The sequence below is a fragment of the Neofelis nebulosa genome, chromosome 17 (genome assembly GCF_028018385.1).
Source record: "Neofelis nebulosa isolate mNeoNeb1 chromosome 17, mNeoNeb1.pri, whole genome shotgun sequence".
In the NCBI taxonomy this organism is placed as follows: domain Eukaryota; kingdom Metazoa; phylum Chordata; class Mammalia; order Carnivora; family Felidae; genus Neofelis; species Neofelis nebulosa.
This window is the reverse complement of record NC_080798.1, coordinates 16587295-16609027: the sequence shown is the minus strand read 5'-3', so window position 1 is coordinate 16609027 and position 21733 is coordinate 16587295. Positions and strand designations below refer to the sequence as shown.

General features: G+C 36.4%; 1 protein-coding gene across 3 annotated transcripts in view; it reads right to left on the bottom strand.

Annotated features, from left to right (window-relative positions):
• Positions 1–7205: 7205 nt before the first annotated feature.
• The window catches only part of ZNF527 (zinc finger protein 527), a 31444-nt gene continuing 16916 nt past the window's right edge, over positions 7206–21733 (bottom strand). For 2 of the 3 annotated variants that reach the window (XM_058709396.1, XM_058709397.1), the window contains one exon: positions 7206–9372. In XM_058709396.1, the coding sequence (XP_058565379.1) occupies positions 7799–9372 (1574 nt within the window). In that variant the 3' untranslated portion in view covers positions 7206–7798. Of the gene's footprint in view, positions 9373–12799; positions 12905–21733 lie in introns of those variants that run through there. The other variant, XM_058709398.1, reaches the window with a different exon arrangement.

Sequence of the window (21733 nt, the reverse complement as noted above, 5' to 3'; positions counted from 1 at the left end):
TTGGTTAATTAATCTTCAACAAAGGAGGCAAGAGTATGCAATGGGAAAAAGACAGTCTCTTCAACAAATGGTGTTGGGAAAACTGGACAGCTACATGCAAAAGAACGAAACTGGACCACTTTCTTACACTACGCACAAAAATAAACTCAAAATGGATTAAAGACTTAAATGTGACACCTGAAACCAAAACCATAAAAATCGTACAAGAGAGCGTAGTCAGTAACCTTTGGTATCAGCCATAGCATTTTTCTAGATATGTTACCTGAGGCAAGGGAAATAAAATCAAAAATAAACTCCTGGGACTATGTCAAAATAAAACACTTCTGCACAACAACAGCAACAACAAAAATCACAAAAACTAAAAGGCAACCTACTGAATAGGAGAAGATAAGGGACGCCTGGCTGCCTCAGTCAGCAGAGTATGTGACTCTTGACCTTAGAGTGTGAGTGCGAGCCCCACGTTGGGCATGAAGCCTCCTTAAAATTAAAAAAGAAAAACCTGGGAGAACACATTTGCAAATAACTATCCAATAAGGGGTTAGTATCCAAAATATATAAAGAACTGATACAACTCAACACCCAAAAAGCAAATAATACAATTAAAAAATGCACAAAAGACATGAACAGACATTTCTCCAAAGAAGACATACAGATGGCCAACAGACCCATGAGGATCATCAGATACTCAGGAAAATGCACATCAAAACTACAATAAGATGTCACTTCACCCCTGTCAGAATGGCTAAAATCAACAACACAAAAAACAACAGGTATTGGCAATGATGTAGAGAAAAAGGAATCTTTGTACACTGTTTCTAGGAATGCAAACCAATGAAGCCACTGTGGAAAACATTATGGAGTTTCATAAAAAAATTAAAAATAGAACTACCCTATGATCTAATAATCACACTACTAGGTATTTACCTCCAAAATACAAAAACACTAATTCAAAGGGATACATGCACCCCTATGTTTATCACAGCACTATTTACAATAACCAAAATATGGAAGCAGTTCAAGTATCCACTGACAGATGAATGGATAAAGAATATGTGGTATATATATAAAACAATATTATTCAGCCATAAAAAGAATGAAATCTTGCCATTTGCAACAATAGGAATAGAGCTAGAGAGTATAATGTGAAGCAAAATAAGTCAATCAGAGAAAAAAAATACTATATGATTTCACTCATTTGTGGAAATTAAGAAACAAAACAAATGAGCAAAGGGGAAAAAAAAAGAAACCAAGAAAAAGACTCTTCACTATAGAGAACAAACTGATGATTACCAGAGGGGAGAAGGGGGCAGGGGAATGGGTGAAATAGGTGATGGGAATTAAAGAGTACATTTACTAAAACATAATATTACATGTTAACTCTACTGAAATTAAAATGAAAACTTTAAACACACACACATACACACATACACACACACACACACACACACACACACCCCACAAACAAAAACAGTGAATAGGAAAAAATGACACTTTTATAGCATAATACCATTGGTATAAATTTCAAGCATATATGTGACTGATTTTATAAGCGATTTATACACACTTAAGGATGCATGCCTATGGAGAATCAGAATTGGGAATTATGAGGGAAAAAATAAACCAAGAAATGAGTGTTGGACTAAACAATTTTGATAATGTACTATGAAATCCAAAAATATAAATGGAAATTTAAATAACCAAGAGCCATACCTTCTTGGCCTCTATCTTAATAGAAGGCAGAGTCCTAACAGCCTCAAACATCCAAACAGAGGGAACTCTGAGACTCTGGAGCTGCAAATTCACAGGGGCTGAATTTACAGTTCTGTCTCACATGAGCAGCTGGCTCTCAGGCATGCAATTGAACTTTCTGCTTGATTTCATGATTAATAAATCCCATCTTAACTGTTTACACATATTACATTCTTTCAAGTAATCCTTACAAAAACTTGAAAGGCTAGAATTATCACTTCAGTTTTATAGTTAACTAAATTGAGCTTGAAAGAAGTAGTCAGGGACATGTGGGAGGTTCAGTTGATTAAGCGTCTGATTTTTTTTTTAATTAAAAAAAATTTTTAACGCTTATTTATTTTTGAGACAATATGAGAGACAGAGTGCAAGCAGCAGAGGGGCAGACAGAGGAAGACACAGAATCCAAAGCAGGCTCCAGGCTCTGAGCTATCAGCCCAGAGCCCGGCACGGGACTTGAACTCACAAACCATGAGATCATGACCTGAGCCAAAGTTGGACACTTAACCGACAGAGCCACTCAGGCGCCTCATGTGTCTGATTCTTGGTTTCATGGCTGAAGCCATGATCTCACGGTCATGGGGCTCTGCACTGAACATGGAGTCTGCTTGGGATTCTCTCTCCCTCTCCCTCTCTCTCTCTCTGACCCTCCCCCTGTACTTGCTTGCTCTGTTTCTCTCTCTCTCTCTCTCTGAAAATAAACATAGAAAGAAAGAAAGAAAGAAAGAAAGAAAGAAAGAAAGAAAGAAAGAAAGAAAGAAAGAAAGAAAGAAAGAAAGAATAATCACTTTTTAGTTTTTCCTAAAAGAGTTGACATCCATATGAAGGTCTAACTCCAACACCTCTACTTGTGCCAATAAACAAAAGAGCAGATCTTTTCTGGAAGAATATGTGATGAATGATCATGCAAGTGCCTTTAAGAAAGCTGACCAGTCAGTTCTCTGTCACTAATATATCCTCACCTCATGGCCTCAAGGAATCTGCTTTTCTCCACCATATAACCCATTGTCTCTCTTTTGAGCTTTATGGACAAAGTAGAAAATCTTAGTAGGATACAGCAAATTAACATGCTAGGTAGGAACTCAAAATCAATATGAAATTATATTCAAAAAAGGAAACATTTTTCCAGCTGTCTCTAAAAGAGGCCCTATCATAATGACAGCAATTTTGCCCTAAATTCACGCAAAGTCCTAGCATACAAATATAGTAACTACAAAAAGGTACAGGACTCTGTGGGAAATTTACGTATATATCAAAGTTTTGTATTGTGTTTGCTCAGGAAGAGAGATCTGGAAAACTTTAGAAAAGGATGGAAAACGTCTGTGTGCAGAAGAGAACAAGTGGAATCATAACACACCTGAAGAAGCTTAGCCACATTTCCTTTTGACTCATTTACAACAGTTGAGGTAATTTTAAATTATCATTAATTTTAAATTGGTAATTTTAAACTTAAAACAGTGTTTCAAAAATTCTGAAACAACTTCAAGTTTTATAAAAGGTAATTAATACATAGTTCTTATTAGTGTGAGCTTAGTATATACTTATTTAAAGTAAGTTCTACCATGAAATTGGGATTTTTCTTGTTGGGCAACAGGAATGATAGAAGATACAGTACGTATGGCAAATGCAATCTTACTTTACACTCTTTCTTAGGTCCCCAAGTCTAGCTAGCAATACCTTTAACTGAAGAACATTATTTCCTTTCATAAGGGGAGAAACGACATCCAGATGGCTAACAGACACATGAATAGATGCTCAACATCACTCATCATTAGGGAAATACAAATCAGAACCACGAGATATCACTTCACACCTGTCAGAATGACTAAAATTAACAACTCAGGCAACAACAGATGTTGGTGAGGATGCAGAGAAAGAGGAACCCTTTTGCGCTGCTGATGGGAATGCAAACTGGTGCAGCCACTCTGGAAAACAGTATGGAGGTTCCTCAAAAAATTAAAAACAGAATGACCCAGCAATTGCACTACTAGATATTTATCCAAAGGATACAGGAGTGCTGATTCAAAAGGGGCACATGCATCCCAATGTTTATAGCAGCGCTATCGACAATAGCCAAAATTTAGAAAGAGCCAAATATCCATTGACATGTGAATGGATAAAGATGTGGTGTGTGTGTGTGTGTGTGTGTGTGTGTGTATATATATATATATATATATATATATATATATATATATATATATATAATGGAGTATCACTCCGCAATCAAGAATGAAATCTTGCCATTTGCAACAACGTGGATGGAACTAGAGTGTATTATGTTGAGAGAAATAAATCAGTCCAGAGAAAGACAAATATCATATGATTTCACTCATATGAGGACTTTAAAATACAAAACAGATGAACATAAGGGAAGAGAAGCAAAAATAAGATAAAAATAGAGAGGGAGACAAACCATGAGACCCTTAAATACAGAGAACAAACTAAGGGTTACTAGTGGGGTGTTGGGTGGGGGGGATGGGCTGAATGGGCGAAGGGTATTAAGGACACTTGTCGGGATGAGCACTGGGTGTTAAATGTAAGTGATGAATCACCAAATTCTATTCCCAAAATCATTATTACACTATATGTTAACTTGGATTTAAATTTTTAAAAAAGAGGGAAATTTATCTTTCTGATTTCATATCCCCTTTGGAATGCATGCTTGTTTTCTCCCTCCTTAAATTCCTTGCAAGGTAGCTAACTTCATGACTTTAGGCAGGAAACAATGATGATGGGCCTGGAACATCCTATTATTGCCAGAAAGTAAGGATGCTTGCAACAATGTCAGAGCAGTGCTGAAGGGAGCAAAGAGTTAGCCTAAAGTGCCTCCCAATGGTTCATTCTGACAATGAGCATCAAAAAATATACATAATCAATTGAAATGTATTAGGATTTTAAAAGACCATGAATGCATGAAACTAAAAAGAAAAATGTTAAAATGCAATAATGCAAATACAGAGGCATAATAAAATATGAGAATGAATTTGGTAAGTATAAAGTGTAATATTTACACACATGGATTACATATATATAAATATATCTATATGGATTATCTTTCCAATAGGCATATAACTCTGTGTGTGTGTGTGTACACAGTATAGGTAGACAGATCTCTTACCTTTCCCAGGTCTTTAATCAAAAGTCAACTTCAAAGGTGGCTTCCTTCCCTGGCCATACAATCTAAAATATCAACCCAGTCCCCTACCTCTTCTTTCATCTTCTTCTCCTTAGAATTTTCTCTCTTACATACTATATTTTTTCATATATATATATATATATATATATATTTATTTATTGTTGGTCTTCCTCACTAGAAATTAGCTCTATAAAAAAGCAGTGATTTTTGTCCGTGTAGTTCACTACTGTATCTCCAATGCCTAGGTTAGAACAAAGCCTGGCACACAGTAGGTACTCTATACAAAGTTTTTCAATAAAACACACACACAGGCACACACCCCTCCTGTTTAATCAAGAGTAAATAAAAGAAAACTTTTAAATATGAGAAGCAAAAATTGCATAAACCAACAAGGCAGAAAGATATGTTCAGCATAATAACCAGATTAAAAAAGGAATCCAATAGTTCCATCACCATTGATCATATCGAATAACCATGTGGAAAGGGTTTTGCCATTGTGTTTAAATCAATTAGTCCATGTTCTAAAGAGAATTCACTGAACAAACTCAAACCACATCTCTTTGGACAAGAAATCTCTAGATGATCCTAATAACTCTAAGATACTAATAATGCATAATTTTTTTTATTTTTTTCAACGTTTATTTATTTTTGAGAGACAGAGAGAGACAGATCATGAGGAAGGGAGGGGCAGAGAGAGAGGGAGACACAGAATCTGAAGCAGGCTCCAGGCTCCAAGCTGTCAGCACAGAGCCCGACACAGGGCTTGAACCCATAAACCATGAGATCATGACCCAGGCCGAAGTCAGACACTTAACTGAGCCACCCAGGCATCCCAATAATGCATAAGTTTTTAATAATGCTAAAAGATCAAGTCACTATATCACAATAAGACAGTGGGTTGTATAGTTGCAGATAAATAAAATTTAATACCTCACTGTGAGGTAAAACACCAGATATAAGTACAAACACCTATGCTAAAGGCATGGGTGTAAAAGATTTTACAACATTACAAGTGAAGTTTAATTGAAAAAACAATCAATCAGAGGAAGAAATCAGGTGCCATACTTAGATCAGAATCAGTTAGTGAATAACTCAAACTCTTCTTTGGTCTGAGTCATTATTCTTTTTCCTTTAGGCCTGTTAAGTTTACTGTAACCTTGGGGAGTGTTCCAAAATAAGTTATTACTCAACTCTTAGAAAGTATTAAAATAAGTATTTCTATACACCTAGGAAATATAAGAAAGAATAAAGAAGTGACATGGATTTTTAGCATATGATTTTGACATTTTAGGTTAGATGTGGTATGTTTGGCAGCGTTTTATAATCATTTTTTTCTGTTCAAGGTTTGAAGTATTAAATCATACTAAATCTATGGTTTAAGTTGTTTCAAGGCCATTTGTCTTAATATTTGGGAAATTTTCAGATTTGTATTAGATATAAGAATAAGTTGACTAATAAAGAACTTTTAAGAGTAGTAGTCATTGTTTCACTCCATGTGCATATATAAATCCTTTATTCTTTCATAATTCCTTTGTTCTGTTGTTTTCATAGATGCTGTCCAGACAATGTCCAAAATTCTAATGGTTCTAACTGTTCAAGGTGGCCCCATTACCATATCATCAAAGTTGACTTCCCTACATCCACTCAAATAAAATAGGAATATACTGCCCTATACCCTCATATGCCTTATTACTCTGAAGAATGGTAATAATTTATGCCCTCAAAATTTTACGCTCCAACTGTTTTACCTTCGCCATGAGTTGAAAATGTCTCATCCTTTCTGCCAGTAATGTCTGTCTGAATCTCTAGTTCCAAACAAGATAAAAATTTCTTAAACCAAAATTATAATCTACCCACAAAAGAAGACCTCATTTACAATTCTGTTATATTCTATTACACAGTATATTTAAATCCATACTGTAAACAGAAAATCAAATAATTCCTTTAAGATGAAGAGCCATTCATGAACTTTTCTCTCAGCTTGTCATTCTTTCTTTAAAGGCCTACGGTGAGTCATTACCACAGATGATTTTAATTCCTTATGGGAAAGCCTGTTAAGGAGTTTTACTAAGTGAATTTTTAAAAAAACTATCCTTATTATGAAGCAGTCTAATAAATACTAACTTTTATCAACAAATAAAATGTAAAAATTCTCTCAGCTTTGTGAAGGCTGTATATTGAACTTCCATAAACTTGTTTCAGCAAAAGGTTTCTCAGGATAATTACACCATATAAAATATTAAGGCTTTCTCACATGTAGCAAATACAGGGTGCGTGAATCAGTACTATAATTCCAAGAGGCAAAAATCCAATTCAAATTAACTTAAGCAAAAAAAGGAAATTTATTGTATCACAAAAATGAAAAAGTAAAAGATGGTATAGACTTCAGGCATGATTGAATTGAGAAGATAAAACAATGTCATCAGATTTCTGTCTCTCTGTGTTGGACTGATCCTGGGAAGGCTTTCCTCATGTGGTGGCAAAAAGGCTACTGGTGAGTTTTTAACCTGGAAAAAAAGTCCTTGCAGCTTGCAATTCCAGGAAAAACATTATCTTCTCTGACTATCCATAACAATACCCTGTTATAGGGTTCTAGTGGTCCAGACAAGGCCATCTTCCAATCCCTTATTAACTAGCTTGTGGCCAGCCCATGACCAATCCACTGCTTTCCCTGATTAATAGTTTCATCAGAATGATACACAATGAGGGTGAGGTAAATTTCAAACAGGGCATAGAACAGATCCAAAAGTAACAGATGTCTACTATTCAGGCTATTTCAAATAAGGGATGCTCATAAACTGAAGGCTTTTTCCATATTTACTACATTCATAGAATCATTAACCAAAGAATTAATTGACTGATATTTATTTAGTAAGGACTGAGTGGTGACTGTTTTCTTCCTTATACTTGTTATAATCAGAGAGTTTCTTTATTATGAATTTTCTGATGTCGTCTAAGGGCTGAGGCACAGCTAAAATTAGTCCCACATTCACTGCAGTTATAGGGTTTGTCTCCAGCATGAATTCTCTGGTGTAGCCTAAGGGACAAGATCTGATGGAAAGCCTTCCCACATTCATTACATTCATAGGGTTTCTCTCCAGTATGAATTCTCTGATGTTGATTAAGGTATGAGCCACAACTGAAGGCCTTTCCACATTTGTTACATTCATAGGGTTTCTCTCCTGCATGACTTCTCTTATGATGAATTAGAACTAAAGCATCACTGAAGGCTTTCCCACATTTACTGCATTCAAAAGGTCTCTCTCCAGTATGTATTCTATGATGTCGATTAAGTTGTGAGTCAGTCCTAAAAAACTTCCCACATTTGATGCATTCATAGGGCTTTTCACCTGTATGAATTCTCTGATGTTGATTAAGGTGTGAGCGATAGCCAAAAGTCTTCCCACATTCGTTACATTTAAAGGGTTTCTCTCCTGTATGAATCCTTTGATGCAGAGTAAGGGCAATGCGTCTGCTGAAGGCTTTTCCACATTGATTACATTCATAGGGTTTCTCTCCAGTGTGAATTCTCTGATGTTGATTGAGGTGTGCGCTCTGTCTGAAGGCTTTGTTACATTCCTTACATTCATATGGTTTCTCCCCTGTGTGAATTCTCTGATGTTCAACAAGGAAGGCATAACGGCTAAAGGCCTTCCCACATTCATTGCATGCAAAGGGTTTCTCTCCGGTGTGGATTCTCTGATGTTGAGCAAGGTGTGCACTCTGTCTGAAAGCTTTGTTACATTCCTTACACTCATAGGGTTTCTCTCCAATATGAGTTCTTTGATGTTCACTGAGAAAGAAGTCATGGCTAAAGGCTTTTCCACAGTCATTGCATGTGTATGGTTTCTCTCCACTGTGAATTCTCTGAGGTTGAGTAAAGAATGAGTAACAGCTAAAGGCATCATCACATTCATTGAATCCATGTGGTAATTTTCCAAAATGAGTCGTCTGATGTTGAGTAAGTAATGAATGGAAACTTAAGAGATTTGAAAAATCATTACTTTCATAAGGTTTCTCCCCAGGAGGACTTCCTATATCTTTACTAAGGTATGTATTCTGGTTGAATTCTTCACATTCATTATCTATCAAAGATTCTTTCTCAGCAGGTAATCTTTTATGTTCAATTAGGATGGAATGTGGGGGAAACATTTTATCATAAATATCAAATTTATGCATTTGCTCTACTGTGGGAACTCTCTCTTGTGTTGAAAGTACTGACTTCAAGAGAACACTTCTCTCGGAATTGTTATATTTATTGTCTCTTTTCACAGCAGAGATTTCCCTAAGAGTTGTCACTTGCCTGAAATGCCTCTCCTGATTTTGTTGATGCCGCTCAAATTCACCCTCGTATTTCCAGGCTTCTCTGAAACTGGAATATTCAAGGTTATAACTTGTAAGTCTTTCCATTACCATGCCCTGGGATATTTCCTCTTCATCAATGTACCATTTTGGAGGTAATTCCTTGATTTCATACCAAGACTCCCAGTCTGAAAAATATCAAGAAAGCAAATGTGTCCTTTTTTTTTCCTTTGCAAGGAGAAAACTGTTACAGAAGAAATAAGAATTTATTTGGGGGGGGATGGAGGGGAGAAAGTACGTGGTTTTGACACCTTTCAAATATGGCCATGCAATATGAACAAAACACAAAGAAAGAAGAACGAAGAGAGCTGATAAAGGAAGATATATGTGTTGGTGATGGTGAGGAGGTGATAGAGGAAACGTAGGGCACAAAGCACATTTATATACAGATAAAATGTAGGGTACTTAGATGCAGACAAAGGTAAAGGCTGAGAAAATAAGAAATTGAAAACAACTGATTAGATCATAATCAGTTTCCCTGCCTTGAAGTCTCAAGTCCTATTCACTATCTAGTCCTATTCATAAGACTAAAAGCTCCATGAGTCAGTGACTAACGTTTACTTCTTTTTCTTCTTATTGCTGCATTTAGTGCCTAGGACAATGGTAGCATTTTGTTGAATGAATGAATGAATGAATGCTAACAAAAAGCTCAACAACTTCTAAGATTTTATCAAGGACCAGAAAAAAATTATCATGGTTTTGGGTTTGTTTTTTTTTTAGGTGTCTAGAATAAATCTGGAGGTCAGCTTTTCTCATCATTGAGAGAAAAATGCTACCTACAGAACAGACACTTGATATTTTCAGGAGAGGATGTTGGTTGAGACAAGATGGAAAGAAAACTGTTTTTAAAAGATGACCTCAACAAAAAAAGGCAAATGAGGGGAGCCTGGCTGGCTAAGTTGGTGGAGCATGGAGCATGCAACTCTTGATCTCGGTGTTGTATGTCTGAGCCCTATGTTGGGTGTGGAGATTACTTAAAAATAAAATCTTAAAAAAAAAGGAGGGGTGCCTGGGTGACTTAGCATCTGACTTCAGCTCAGGTCATGATCTCGCAGTTCTTGAGTTCAAACCCCGTGTCAGGGCTCTGTGCTGACAGCTCAGAGCCTGGAGCCTGCTTCATATTCTGTGTCTCCCTCTCTCTCTGCCCCTCCCCTGCTTGTGCTCTGTCTGTCTCTCTATATATATATCAAAAATAAATAAACATTAAAAAAAGGAAAATGAAAAAGTCCTTTTCTTTTTTTTTTTTTTTAAAGTTTACCCATTTTTGAGAGAGACAGAGCATGAGCAGGGGAGAGGCAGAGAGAGAGAGGGAGACACAGAATCCAAAGCAGGCTCCAGACTCTGAGCTGCCAGCACAGAGCCCGACGCAGGGCTCGAACTTATGAACCGTGAGATCATGGCCTGAGCTGAAGTTGGATGTTCAATCAACTGAGTCACCCAGGAGCCCTGAGAAAGTCCTTTTCATGTCACACACAATAATCAGCCAATATATTCAACTGTACAGAATCTACTACTATGTGCCCAGCATCCAGTAGAGGAAAAAAAGTCTGAGACACACACAGGTCCTTCTCCCTTTTTTAAACTCTAAGGAGGTGAAACTTGTGCATACAAAAATTCAACATGACACATAATGAAGGACTAGCTAATATGATACAGATTATTAGTAGTATAAGTGTCAGAAAAGAGGGATCAAAACTCACTAGTTTTGTTGAGGAATAATTCCTGGAGAATCTGAGCTTTATTTTCAAGGCTATGATCAAGCTTCCAAAATGCAGTGATTATTTTATTAACAGTCACTTTCATGTTTTGATATTCACAGGGATTATTTTAGAACTGTACATGTTAGCTTTTTTTTTTTTTTTTAGTTAATTAGATATAATCTTTTCCAGAACCGCATCCCATCTATTGAAAGAAAAGCTGCTTCCAGCCCAGGTCAGCACAAATTAAAAAGCAAAGAACACATTATGCATCTGTATCTTTCTTCTTTCCAATACAGCCTCCACTCAAGGAAAGCCCAATCCCTACCTATCCCTCCTATGCACAGCCACAGATTTTCTCATACTTGGGGCTCTATCTCAACCAAGGCCTGAGAGGAATTTGTTCACTTATCCTCTGTTAGGTCTACACTGTTGTTCTTTTCTTTCTTTCTTTCTTTCTTTCTTTCTTTCTTTCTTTCTTTCTTTCTTTCTTTTTTTTTTTTTTTTTTTTTTTGGCAGAAACTCATTCTGTTCCCTCACCAACTCTCCTAGAACCTCCTTTCCTATATTCATCACCTAGGGTCACTACATTTCCTCTTACCAGGAATAAACCTATTCTCTATTCCAGAAGCTTTACACAATACCTACTGTAATGCTGAGTAAAAGAAGACTGATGGGAGAAGACTACAAACATTTTCCAACATCAGATGCCTAGAGCTCCAACCAGATGCCTAGAGCTCCAAGCTTTTTTGTGGAAAAAAAAAAAAAAAGATATTCTGTACTTAGGCAAATGAATACTATAGGGGAAGGAACTCCATATAGGGCACTCCAGGGGAAAGTATAGAGTATAGCCTAGGGAAAGTATACAGCAAGAAGTAAGTATGAAGGAAGACATATTCATTATGCTTGGAGTAGAGAAATACTTAGAAATCAGTGGTATTAAGATATTATGGTGACATTCAGCAAAAGAGAGAAGACAACTCACTCATATCAGTGATTGAGGGGAAAAGGGAAGTTATGGATTCAGGTAAATTGGGAGAGAGCCAAATGGGCATCCATGTGTCACAATGGAAACAACATAGGGTTTGGGGTCATAGGCGAGTTTAATCCTACTTCTGCATCTAGCTAGCTAGTTATTCTACCTTTAACAAATTGATTAACCCACCTCTTAAGCCTCAGTTTCACAGCAGGCAAAATGAGGTGACCTTACTAGTATGGTATAAGAATAAAGGATAATAAATTTAGAAAATATCTAGGAGTATCTGGTTCATTATAGGTATTCAGTGACACTTATCACACAATGAAACAAATTAATATGTATTCATTCAGTTATTCTTTTTTAAATTTTTTTTTTTCAACATTTTTTTATTTATTTTTGGGACAGAGAGAGACAGAGCATGAACGGGGGAGGGGCAGAGAGAGAGGGAGACACAGAATCGGAAACAGGCTCCGGGCTCCGAGCCATCAGCCCAGAGCCTGACGCGGGGCTCGAACTCACGGACCGCGAGATCGTGACCTGGCTGAAGTCGGACGCTTAACTGACTGCGCCACCCAGGCGCCCCTCATTCAGTTATTCTTATACGTACACCATTATGTCTGAAAAGGGATTATGAAATAGACTGATGGTCAAGTGGCAAGACACAGAATGAGAGAAGTAAACCCTTTGGGGTTAAAAATATATCTAGGCAATTAGAGATGTGTGATTTCAATTAGAGATGTGTGATTTCCAACTAATTATAATCTACAAATGGATGAAATTAAAAATCAAAGAATGATCAACTTTGGAATCCAATCAGAACTGCACAAAAAGTATTAAGCATTGTTATTTATTGTTGGAAGAGGAAAAGTTCTTTCTTACTAGACTGTAGAGTCTCTCACATGCTGAGCTGATGAGCAGTAGACAAACTGGTAGATATCCTGATGAAGTAAGTAATCTCCTGGCATGAAACCTAGAAGATTCTAGTAGGAAATCTGGGGAAAAAAGGACAGGACCTAAGGAGAAATCTTAAGGAGAAAGTTTACTGCTAAAGCCCAGAATTCATGTTCCAATGAATAGCCTGACTGACCAATGACCCATAGACTTAGAGATTGGATCTTCACCTTTAAAAAGCCATATAGAGGGGAACCTAGGTGGCTCAGTCAGTTGAGCATCTGACTCTTGATTTCAGCTCAGGTCATGATCCCAGGGTGATAAGATTGAGCTCCGCATCAGGCTCCACACTGAGCATGGAGCCTACCTGGGATTCTCTCTCTCTGTCCCTCTCTCCTACTTGTGCTCTGTCTCTCTCCAAAAATAAAACCAAAAAGCAAAAACAAAACCTGTATGGAGCTATGCTGTCCAATATGGTAGCCACTAACCACATATGGCAATTCAACACATATTTAAATTCATTAAAATAAAAAAAAATTTAATTCAGTTTTTCAGTAATTCCTCGTCATATTTCAAGTGCTCAACAGCCAAATATGGCTAGTGGCTACAATACTGGAAAGCACAAACACAGATCATAACCATCCTCACAGAATGTTCTACTAGACAGCACTGGATAGAGATCCAAAGTAACATGACAAAGATCTTATGTTTGAATGAGGAAAAGACAGAAAAATAGGGACAGGAGTAGGTTAAAGGGAGAGAGAAACAGAACTTTGGACAGAGAAAAAGGATAGCAGAACTATCTTATACATCTCAGTATGCTGACAAGTAGAAAAATAAAGATACCTGGATTTAGCAAAATTAGAGGGGTAGAAGCCAGACTGCAAGTGGTAAGACAATGCAAGAGAATTTGAAGTAAAGGAAATGAGATTACAATTGGTACAGAAGCGACTGGAAGAGAGAAGGGAACATGGTATATAGAAACACCAAAAAGGTCCCATAAAATGGTATGAAATTATTTCAAAGATTTTTTCAAAGAAGATTTAAGTAAATAAAAATGTAAGATATAACTGTACCAAAAGAAAAAAAAAATGGATACACATGCTTGTTTACCCCAACTTAATTTGTATCAGGTCAGTTTCAATCAGAATTTTATTTTTATAAAATCAAGGATTTTATTTCTGAATTTATGAAATTATTTTAAAGGATTCATGGCAAAAAATGAGCAATAATATAAAAAAAAAATTCTGAAGAAAAAAAGTTTCCAGACCAATAATATGACCTAAGCATTGCATTTTATACCTTCATTTCATTAAAATCCCTAGGAAAGGACTCAACCAGGGTGACGTGTAAAATTCTCTAATATTATAGGGAAATGTCAAGAGAAACACCTGAAGCATGCAAGCTTATGGGATGTAGAGAACAGAGCAAAGAGCTCTGTAGTTCATCCCCTTCCCCACTTCTCTCTCACAACCATAAGTTTGTTCTCCATATTTATAGGTCTGATTCTGCTTTTTGTTTTAGTTTCTTTAGATTCCACTTCTGAGTAAAATCATATGGTATTTGTCTTTCTCAGTCTTATTTCACTTAGCATAATGCCCCCATCAGTGTTGTCACAAATGGCAAGATTGTGTCTTTTTATGGTTTCGTAATATTCCATTGTGCATATATACACCATATCTTACTTCTCCATTTGTCTATTGATGGACACTTAGGTTACTTCTATATCTTGACTATTACAAATGATGCTGCAATAAATATATGGGTGCATATATCTTTTTGAATTAGTGTTTTCATTTTCTTCAGGTAAATACTCACTGGTGGAATTATTGTAACATATGGTATTTCTACTTTTAATTTGGGGGGGAACTTCTATACTGTTTTCCACAGTGGCTGTACCAGTTTACATTCCCACTGGCAGTACACTAGGGTTGCTTTTTCTCCACATCCTCATCAATACAATGTTTTAAGTTAAAAAAGTTTTTTTAAGCAAGTTGAAAATAGATGCATATAAAAATTGTGTGTGTGTGTGTGTGTGTGTGTGTGTGTATCTGTGCAAGAGACATTGTAGAAAAATACAGATCCAACCATGAATAGGAGTGGTCTTTGGATGATATCTTGAGAGAGTATACTTTCTACTTTATACATTTGTTAATTGCTTGAATATTTTCTAATAAATATTATTTCTATTTAAAAGAAAAAAGGAGGGGCGCCTGGGTGGCTCAATCAGTTAAGCATCCAATTTCAGCTCAGGTCATGATCTTACGGTCCTTGGGTTTCAGCCCTGCATCAGGCTCTGTGCTGACAGCTCTAAGCCTGGAACCTACTTCGGATTCTGAGTCTCCTTCTCCCTCTGCCACTCCCACACTCACATTCTGTCTCTGTCTCTCTCTCTCTCAAAAATAAACATTAAAAAAATTTTTTTAATAAAAGAAAAAAGGAAAAGGGTGCCTGGTTGGCTCAGTCAGTAGAGCATGTGACTCTTGATCTTGGGATTGTAAGTTCAAACCCCACATGGGGTGTAGAGATTACTTAAAAAAAAAAAAGGGAAAATGTTAGCTGGTCCTTAGCTGCACCTCTCATACATATTCAGATACATATGGAATCGTTCCATGTGTTTTTTCCATAAGATTCCCTTCAACTAAGTGTGTTCAGGATGATGGAGTTTACTCAAATAAAAAAATATATATTTTAAAAAACTTAAAATACTGTTGGGGTGGATGGGTGGCTCAGTTGGTTGGGTGTCCAACTTCAGCTAAGGTCATGATCTCACGGTTTGTGAGTTTGAGCCCTGCATTGGGCTCTGTGCTGACAGCTCCAAGCCTGGAGCCTGCTAAGGATTCTGTGTCTTCCCCTGTCTCTGACCCTTCCCTGCTCATGCTCTCTCTGTCTCAGAAATAAACATCTTCTTATTGTTACTTTATTTTTTAAATTTACATCCAGATTAGTTAGCATATAGTGCAACAATGATTTCAGGAGTAGATTCCTTAATGCCCCTTACCTATTTAACCCATCCCCCCTCCCATAATCCCTCCAGCAACCCTGTTTGTTCTCCATATTTAGGAATCTCTTATGTTTTGTCCCCATCCCTGTTTTTATATTATTTTTGCTTCCCTTCCCTTATGTTCATCTGTTCTATGTCTTAAAGTCCTCATATGAGTGAAGTCCTGTGATATTTGTCTTTCTCTAATTTCGCTGAGCATAATACCCTCTAGTTCTATCCATGTAGTTGCAATAAATAAACATTTTTCAGAAAAAATTTTAATGAGTGTTGAAAGAGATTTTAAAAAAATGTTTTTGAGTATAGCTGACACATAATGTTACATAGTTTCAGGTACATAATCACATCTAGTTAAAACTCACTACATTCTGGCCAAGGACCAAACACTGCCCACTGCAGGCAAGGAGAGCCTCTGCAGATGACTGGCCTGAAAGAGCAGCCAAAAAACTTAACAACAGAGGGCACATAGTACACACCAGAGACATTCCTTGAAGCGCCATGCCCTGGACACTATATGAGCTCTTCTTCATAAAGCCATTACTCTCAGGAGCAGGAAACATAACAGGCTTTTCTAACATACAGAAGAAGTCAGAGACAGAATGTCAAGGTGTAGGAATTCATCCCAAAAGAAAGAACAAGGTCAGAGCCAGAGATCTAATGGAAACAGACATAAGTAATATGCCTGATGGAAAATTTAAAGAAACAATCATAAGAATACTTACTGGGCTTGAGAAAAAAAATGGAAGACTTCAGGGAGGCCCTTACCACAGAGATATAAGAGTTAAAAAACAATCAGTGGGAAATGAAAAATACAATAACTGAGATCCAAACAGAATAGATGTAATGACCACAAGGATGGAAAAAGCAGAGGAACAAATAAGTGATATTAAAGATAGAATAATGGAAAATAATGAAGCTGAACAAAAGAGAGAAAGAATTATGGATCAAAGAATAGACTTAAAAAACTCAGTGACTCCATCAAAAGTAGTAACATTCATATTACAGGAGCCACAGAAGAATAACAAATGTTGTTAAAATGTCTATTATTACCCAAAGCAATCTACACATTTAATGCAATCCATATCAAAACACCAACAGCATTTTTCACAGAGCTAGAAAAAACAATCCTAAAATTTGTATGGAACCACAAAAGACCCCGAATAGCCAAAGTAATCTTGAAAAAGAAAAAGCAAAGCTAGAGGCATCACAATTCCAGACTTCAAGTTATATTATAAAGCTGTAATCAAGACAGTATGGTTACTGGCACAAAAACAGATACATAGATCAATGAAACAGAATAGAAAACCCAGAAATGAACTCACAAGTATATGGTCAATTCATCTTCAACAAAGCAGGAAAGAATATTAATGGAAAAAGACAGTCTCTTCAACAAATGGTGTTGGGGAAACTTCACAGCAACATGCAAAAGAATGAAACTGGACTAGTTTCTTTACCATACACAAAAATAAATTCAATATTGGTTAAATGTGAAACCTGAAACCATCAAAATCCTAGAGGAGAATATAGGCAGTAACCTCTTAGACATCGACCATAGCCACTTCTTACTAGATATGTCTCCTGAGGCAAGGAAAACAAAAGCAAAAATAAACTATTGGGCTTAATCAAAATAAAAAACTTCTGCACAGAGAAGGAAACAATCAACAAAACTAACTAAAAGGCAACCTACAAAATGGGAGAAGATATTTGCAAATGATGTATCTAATAAAGGGTTAGTATCCAAAATATATAAAGAACTTATCAAACTCAACACCCAGAAATCAAATAATCCAGTGAAGAGATGGGCAGAAGACATAAATAGACATTTTCCCAAAGAAGACATACAGATGGCCAACTAACACATGAAAAGATGCTTATCATCACTCATCATGAAGGAAATACAAATCAAAACTGCAATATCACCTCACACTAGTCAGAATGGCTAAAATGAACAACTCAGGAAACAAGTATTAACAAAGATGGGGAGAAAGGGCAATGCTCTTACACTATTGGTGGTAATATAAACTGTTGCAGCCACTATGGAAAACAGTATGAAGGTTTCTCAAAAAGTTAAAAATAGAACTACCCTACAAATCAGCAACTGCACTACTAGGAATTTACCCAAAGGATACAAAAATACTGATGTGAAGGGATACATGCACCCTGATGTTTACAGCAGAGGTACCAACAATAGCCAAATTATGAAAACATCCCAAATGTCCATTGACTGATGAATGGATAAAGATGTGGTACATATATACAATGGATTATTACTCAGCCATAAAAAATGAATGAAATGTTGCCATTTGCAATGCTGTGGATGGAGCTGTAGAGTGTTATGCTAAGCAAAATAAGTCAGTCAGAGAAAGATACAGACCATATGATTTCACTCATGTGGAATTTAAGAAACAAAAACAAATGAATATAGCAGGGGCAAAAAACAGAGAAGCAAACTAAGAAACAGACTCTTAACTACAGAGAACAAACTGATGGTTACTGGAGGGAGGTGGGCAGAGGGATGGATTAAATAGGTGATAGGTATTAAGGAGGGTACTTGTAATGAGCACTGGGTTTGTATGTATGTGATTAATCACTAAATTCTACGCTTGACACTAATATTACACTGTTTGTTAACTAACTGGAATTTAAATAAAAATTTGGAGAAAAATAATTTTTAAATACAATGTTACATTAGTTTCAGGTATACAACACAGTGATCCAAATTCTGTATACCTTATGCTATGCTCCCCACAAGTGTACTTACTATCTGTCACCATACAATGCTACTATAATATCACTGACTGGATTCCCTATGCTGTGTGTTTTATTCCCTCCCATGACTTACTCATTCCATAACTGGAAGCCTGTATCTCCCACTCCCCTTCACCCATTTTGCCCATCCTTCCATTTCCTTCCCTCTGGCAAATGTCAGTTTGTTCTCCATTCTACTTGAGTTCTCTGATTCTACTTTGAGTTTGTTTCATTTGTTTTTTTTTTAGATTCCAGATATGAGTGAAAACATATGGACCTAAAGGGAATTATGCTAAGTGAAATAACTCAGACTGAGAAAGACTAAGAAAGTTGTTTTTTAATGAAAACTAAGTTGAAAGTTTTTAGAAAAATAGGCTAAAAGTGTGTCACTTAAAAACTTGCTTTTGTATTCCATGTGGAAAAGAATTGTGAAAGGCTATTAAAAACGTTAAAATCTCTACAAAGATTCTTTACTCACATTGGTTTGAAATGTTATGCTTTGCTTAAAAAAAATGAGCAATAGATATTGTAGATAGTGCATCACGAGTGTGGCTTATATAAGGAGGACAGTGCTAAACTCCAACAGATCATATTCAAATAAAGGCTTTATAACTATATCAGAAAATTAATGAATATTTATATATATGTTATACAGTTAAAATAAAATGTCTCACGTGTGTATTTTTCATGATTCCTCATAACCAACTTTTTTTTTTTTTTTTTAATTTATTTTTGGGACAGAGAGAGACAGAGCATGAACGGGGGAGGGGCAGAGAGAGAGGGAGACACAGAATCGGAAACAGGCTCCAGGCTCCGAGCCATCAGCCCAGAGCGTGACGCGGGGCTCGAACTCACGGACCGCGAGATCGTGACCTGGCTGAAGTCGGACGCTTAACCGACTGCGCCACCCAGGCGCCCCATAACCAACTTTTTAAAAAAGTAATCACTTACAAATCAAATAAACAGCAGTCTGTTTTGCACAATTTTATATTTATATAGATTTATAAAAGAAGAATTAAATAACACTATATAGATACATATTTTAACTATTAATATCCATTGTCAAACTGCCCTCCAAAATAATTCTTATCAATTTGCATTACTACCAGAACATAAAGTACATGTCATCAAACTCATCTATCCTAACATCATTCTAAAATCTTTGCCCCTGTAAGGAAAGAGTACTTCATTATTTTATAATTTCCAAATTTCTGATTATAAAAAAGAGGATTTTTATATATTGATATAAAATACATGTACTGACTATGTATTTTGTGGTTTCATCTTTGGTGAATTCTTTATTCATATCCTTTACACATATTTTAATTGCACTAGCATTTTCTTTTAAGTGGTTTAAAGAAGTCATTTATACATTTATGGCATTAAGGCTTTATAATATTTTTTTCCCTCAAATTGCCACTTTTTTCAAATCATCATTTTTTTTTTTTTTTTTTAATTTATTTTTGGGACAGAGAGAGACAGAGCATGAACGGGGGAGGGGCAGAGAGAGAGGGAGACACAGAATCGGAAACAGGCTCCAGGCTCCGAGCCATCAGCCCAGAGCCTGAGGCGGGGCTCGAACTCACGGACCGCGAGATCGTGACCTGGCTGAAGCCGGACGCTTAACCGACTGCGCCACCCAGGCGCCCCTATCAAATCATCATTTTTTATGGTCACATGTCATCTTCATTTATAGTGCTTTCGATAAAATTTTTGAAAACATGTTATGAAGTCAAATCTCCCAGTTTTCCATTATAGAGTCTTGCCTTGATGTCATTTTAAGAAAGACTTTCCAAAATCCAGTATTATAAAAATACCATCCTTAACTTTAAAAAAAATCTCTCCATGCTGCTGATTGGAAAAGCTACCTTTATCAAATACTAAGTTCTCATGTGTACATGGGTATATTTCTGTACTTTCTCTGTTGTTCCACTGATCTATTTCACTGCCTTTATATCAGACTATTCTCCCCCATAGATAACAGGCAAAACTTTAAATATTAAAAACTGAACCAAGCACTATATTGAATGAATAATACACAGAAGCAAGTATGCAATCCAGAAACATAAAAATAGTTCAGCAAGAGGAAATCTTTACTATAAATTCTTTTTTTGTTTGTTTTTTAAATTCTTTTTTTAAATGTTTATTTATTTATTTTGAGAGAGAGACAGAGAGACAGAGAGAGAGCATGAGTGGGGGAGACAGAGAATCTTAAGCAGGATCCATGCTCAGCATGGAGCCCAACGCAGGGCTTGATCTCATGCTCATGAGATCATGACCTCAGCCAAAATCAAGAGTTGGACGCTTAACCAACTGAGCCACCCAAGTGCCCCTATTATAAATTCTTATAGAATTTTTCTTCTATAACTCTTATAGAAGAAAAAATAGTAAAAGAGAAAAAAATAATTGCCTTGAAAGATGCTGAAAATATATAAAATTCAAAAGCCTCTCATGCTTAAAATATATACATCCATACATACAATACATAGTGCTAGGGATAGAAAAAAATAGGCACATTTAGTTTGAAACACCTGAAAATGTCCCATCATATCAGAAAGAAAAAAATTATAGCAATTGTTCAACACAAATATGGAAACTGTGGTTGATAAAGTAGAATTAAAATACGAAAAGGGAAAAGGGAACATATACACTGGAAAGGTATTATTACATCCAGCAAATAGTTTGCCTTTTCCTCTTAAGTCCATAGAAACATCTCCCAGACTCCCTTGCAACCGAGTGACTGAATTCTGGCTAATCAGAAGTGATAGATGCCACAAATGGTACTTCCAGACCAGTCCATTAAAAACGTCCTGAGAGATCCTTCATCCATTTGTGTGTGTGTGCGTGTGTTTCTATCTCCCCCTTTCTTTCTCAGTGGCTGGCTTCAGAGGATTCAGCAGAGGACTTCCAGGCAATGGTGAGTCCTAAGAGATGACACAGCCAACAGATGAAATAGAGCTGTATAGCTGAATGACAGCACGCAGCAGAGGCCCAGGATAACCTCACACTGGACTGTGACATGTGCAAGAAACAATCCCTATTGTTTTTATTCACTGAGGCTTTGTTAAAATAATTAGATTTATGTTGACTAATACACTCAGAGAATTGTTGAAAACTTACTACAAAAAAGAGTATATTGAACTGGCTAGATAGATGATACAATAATGCAAATT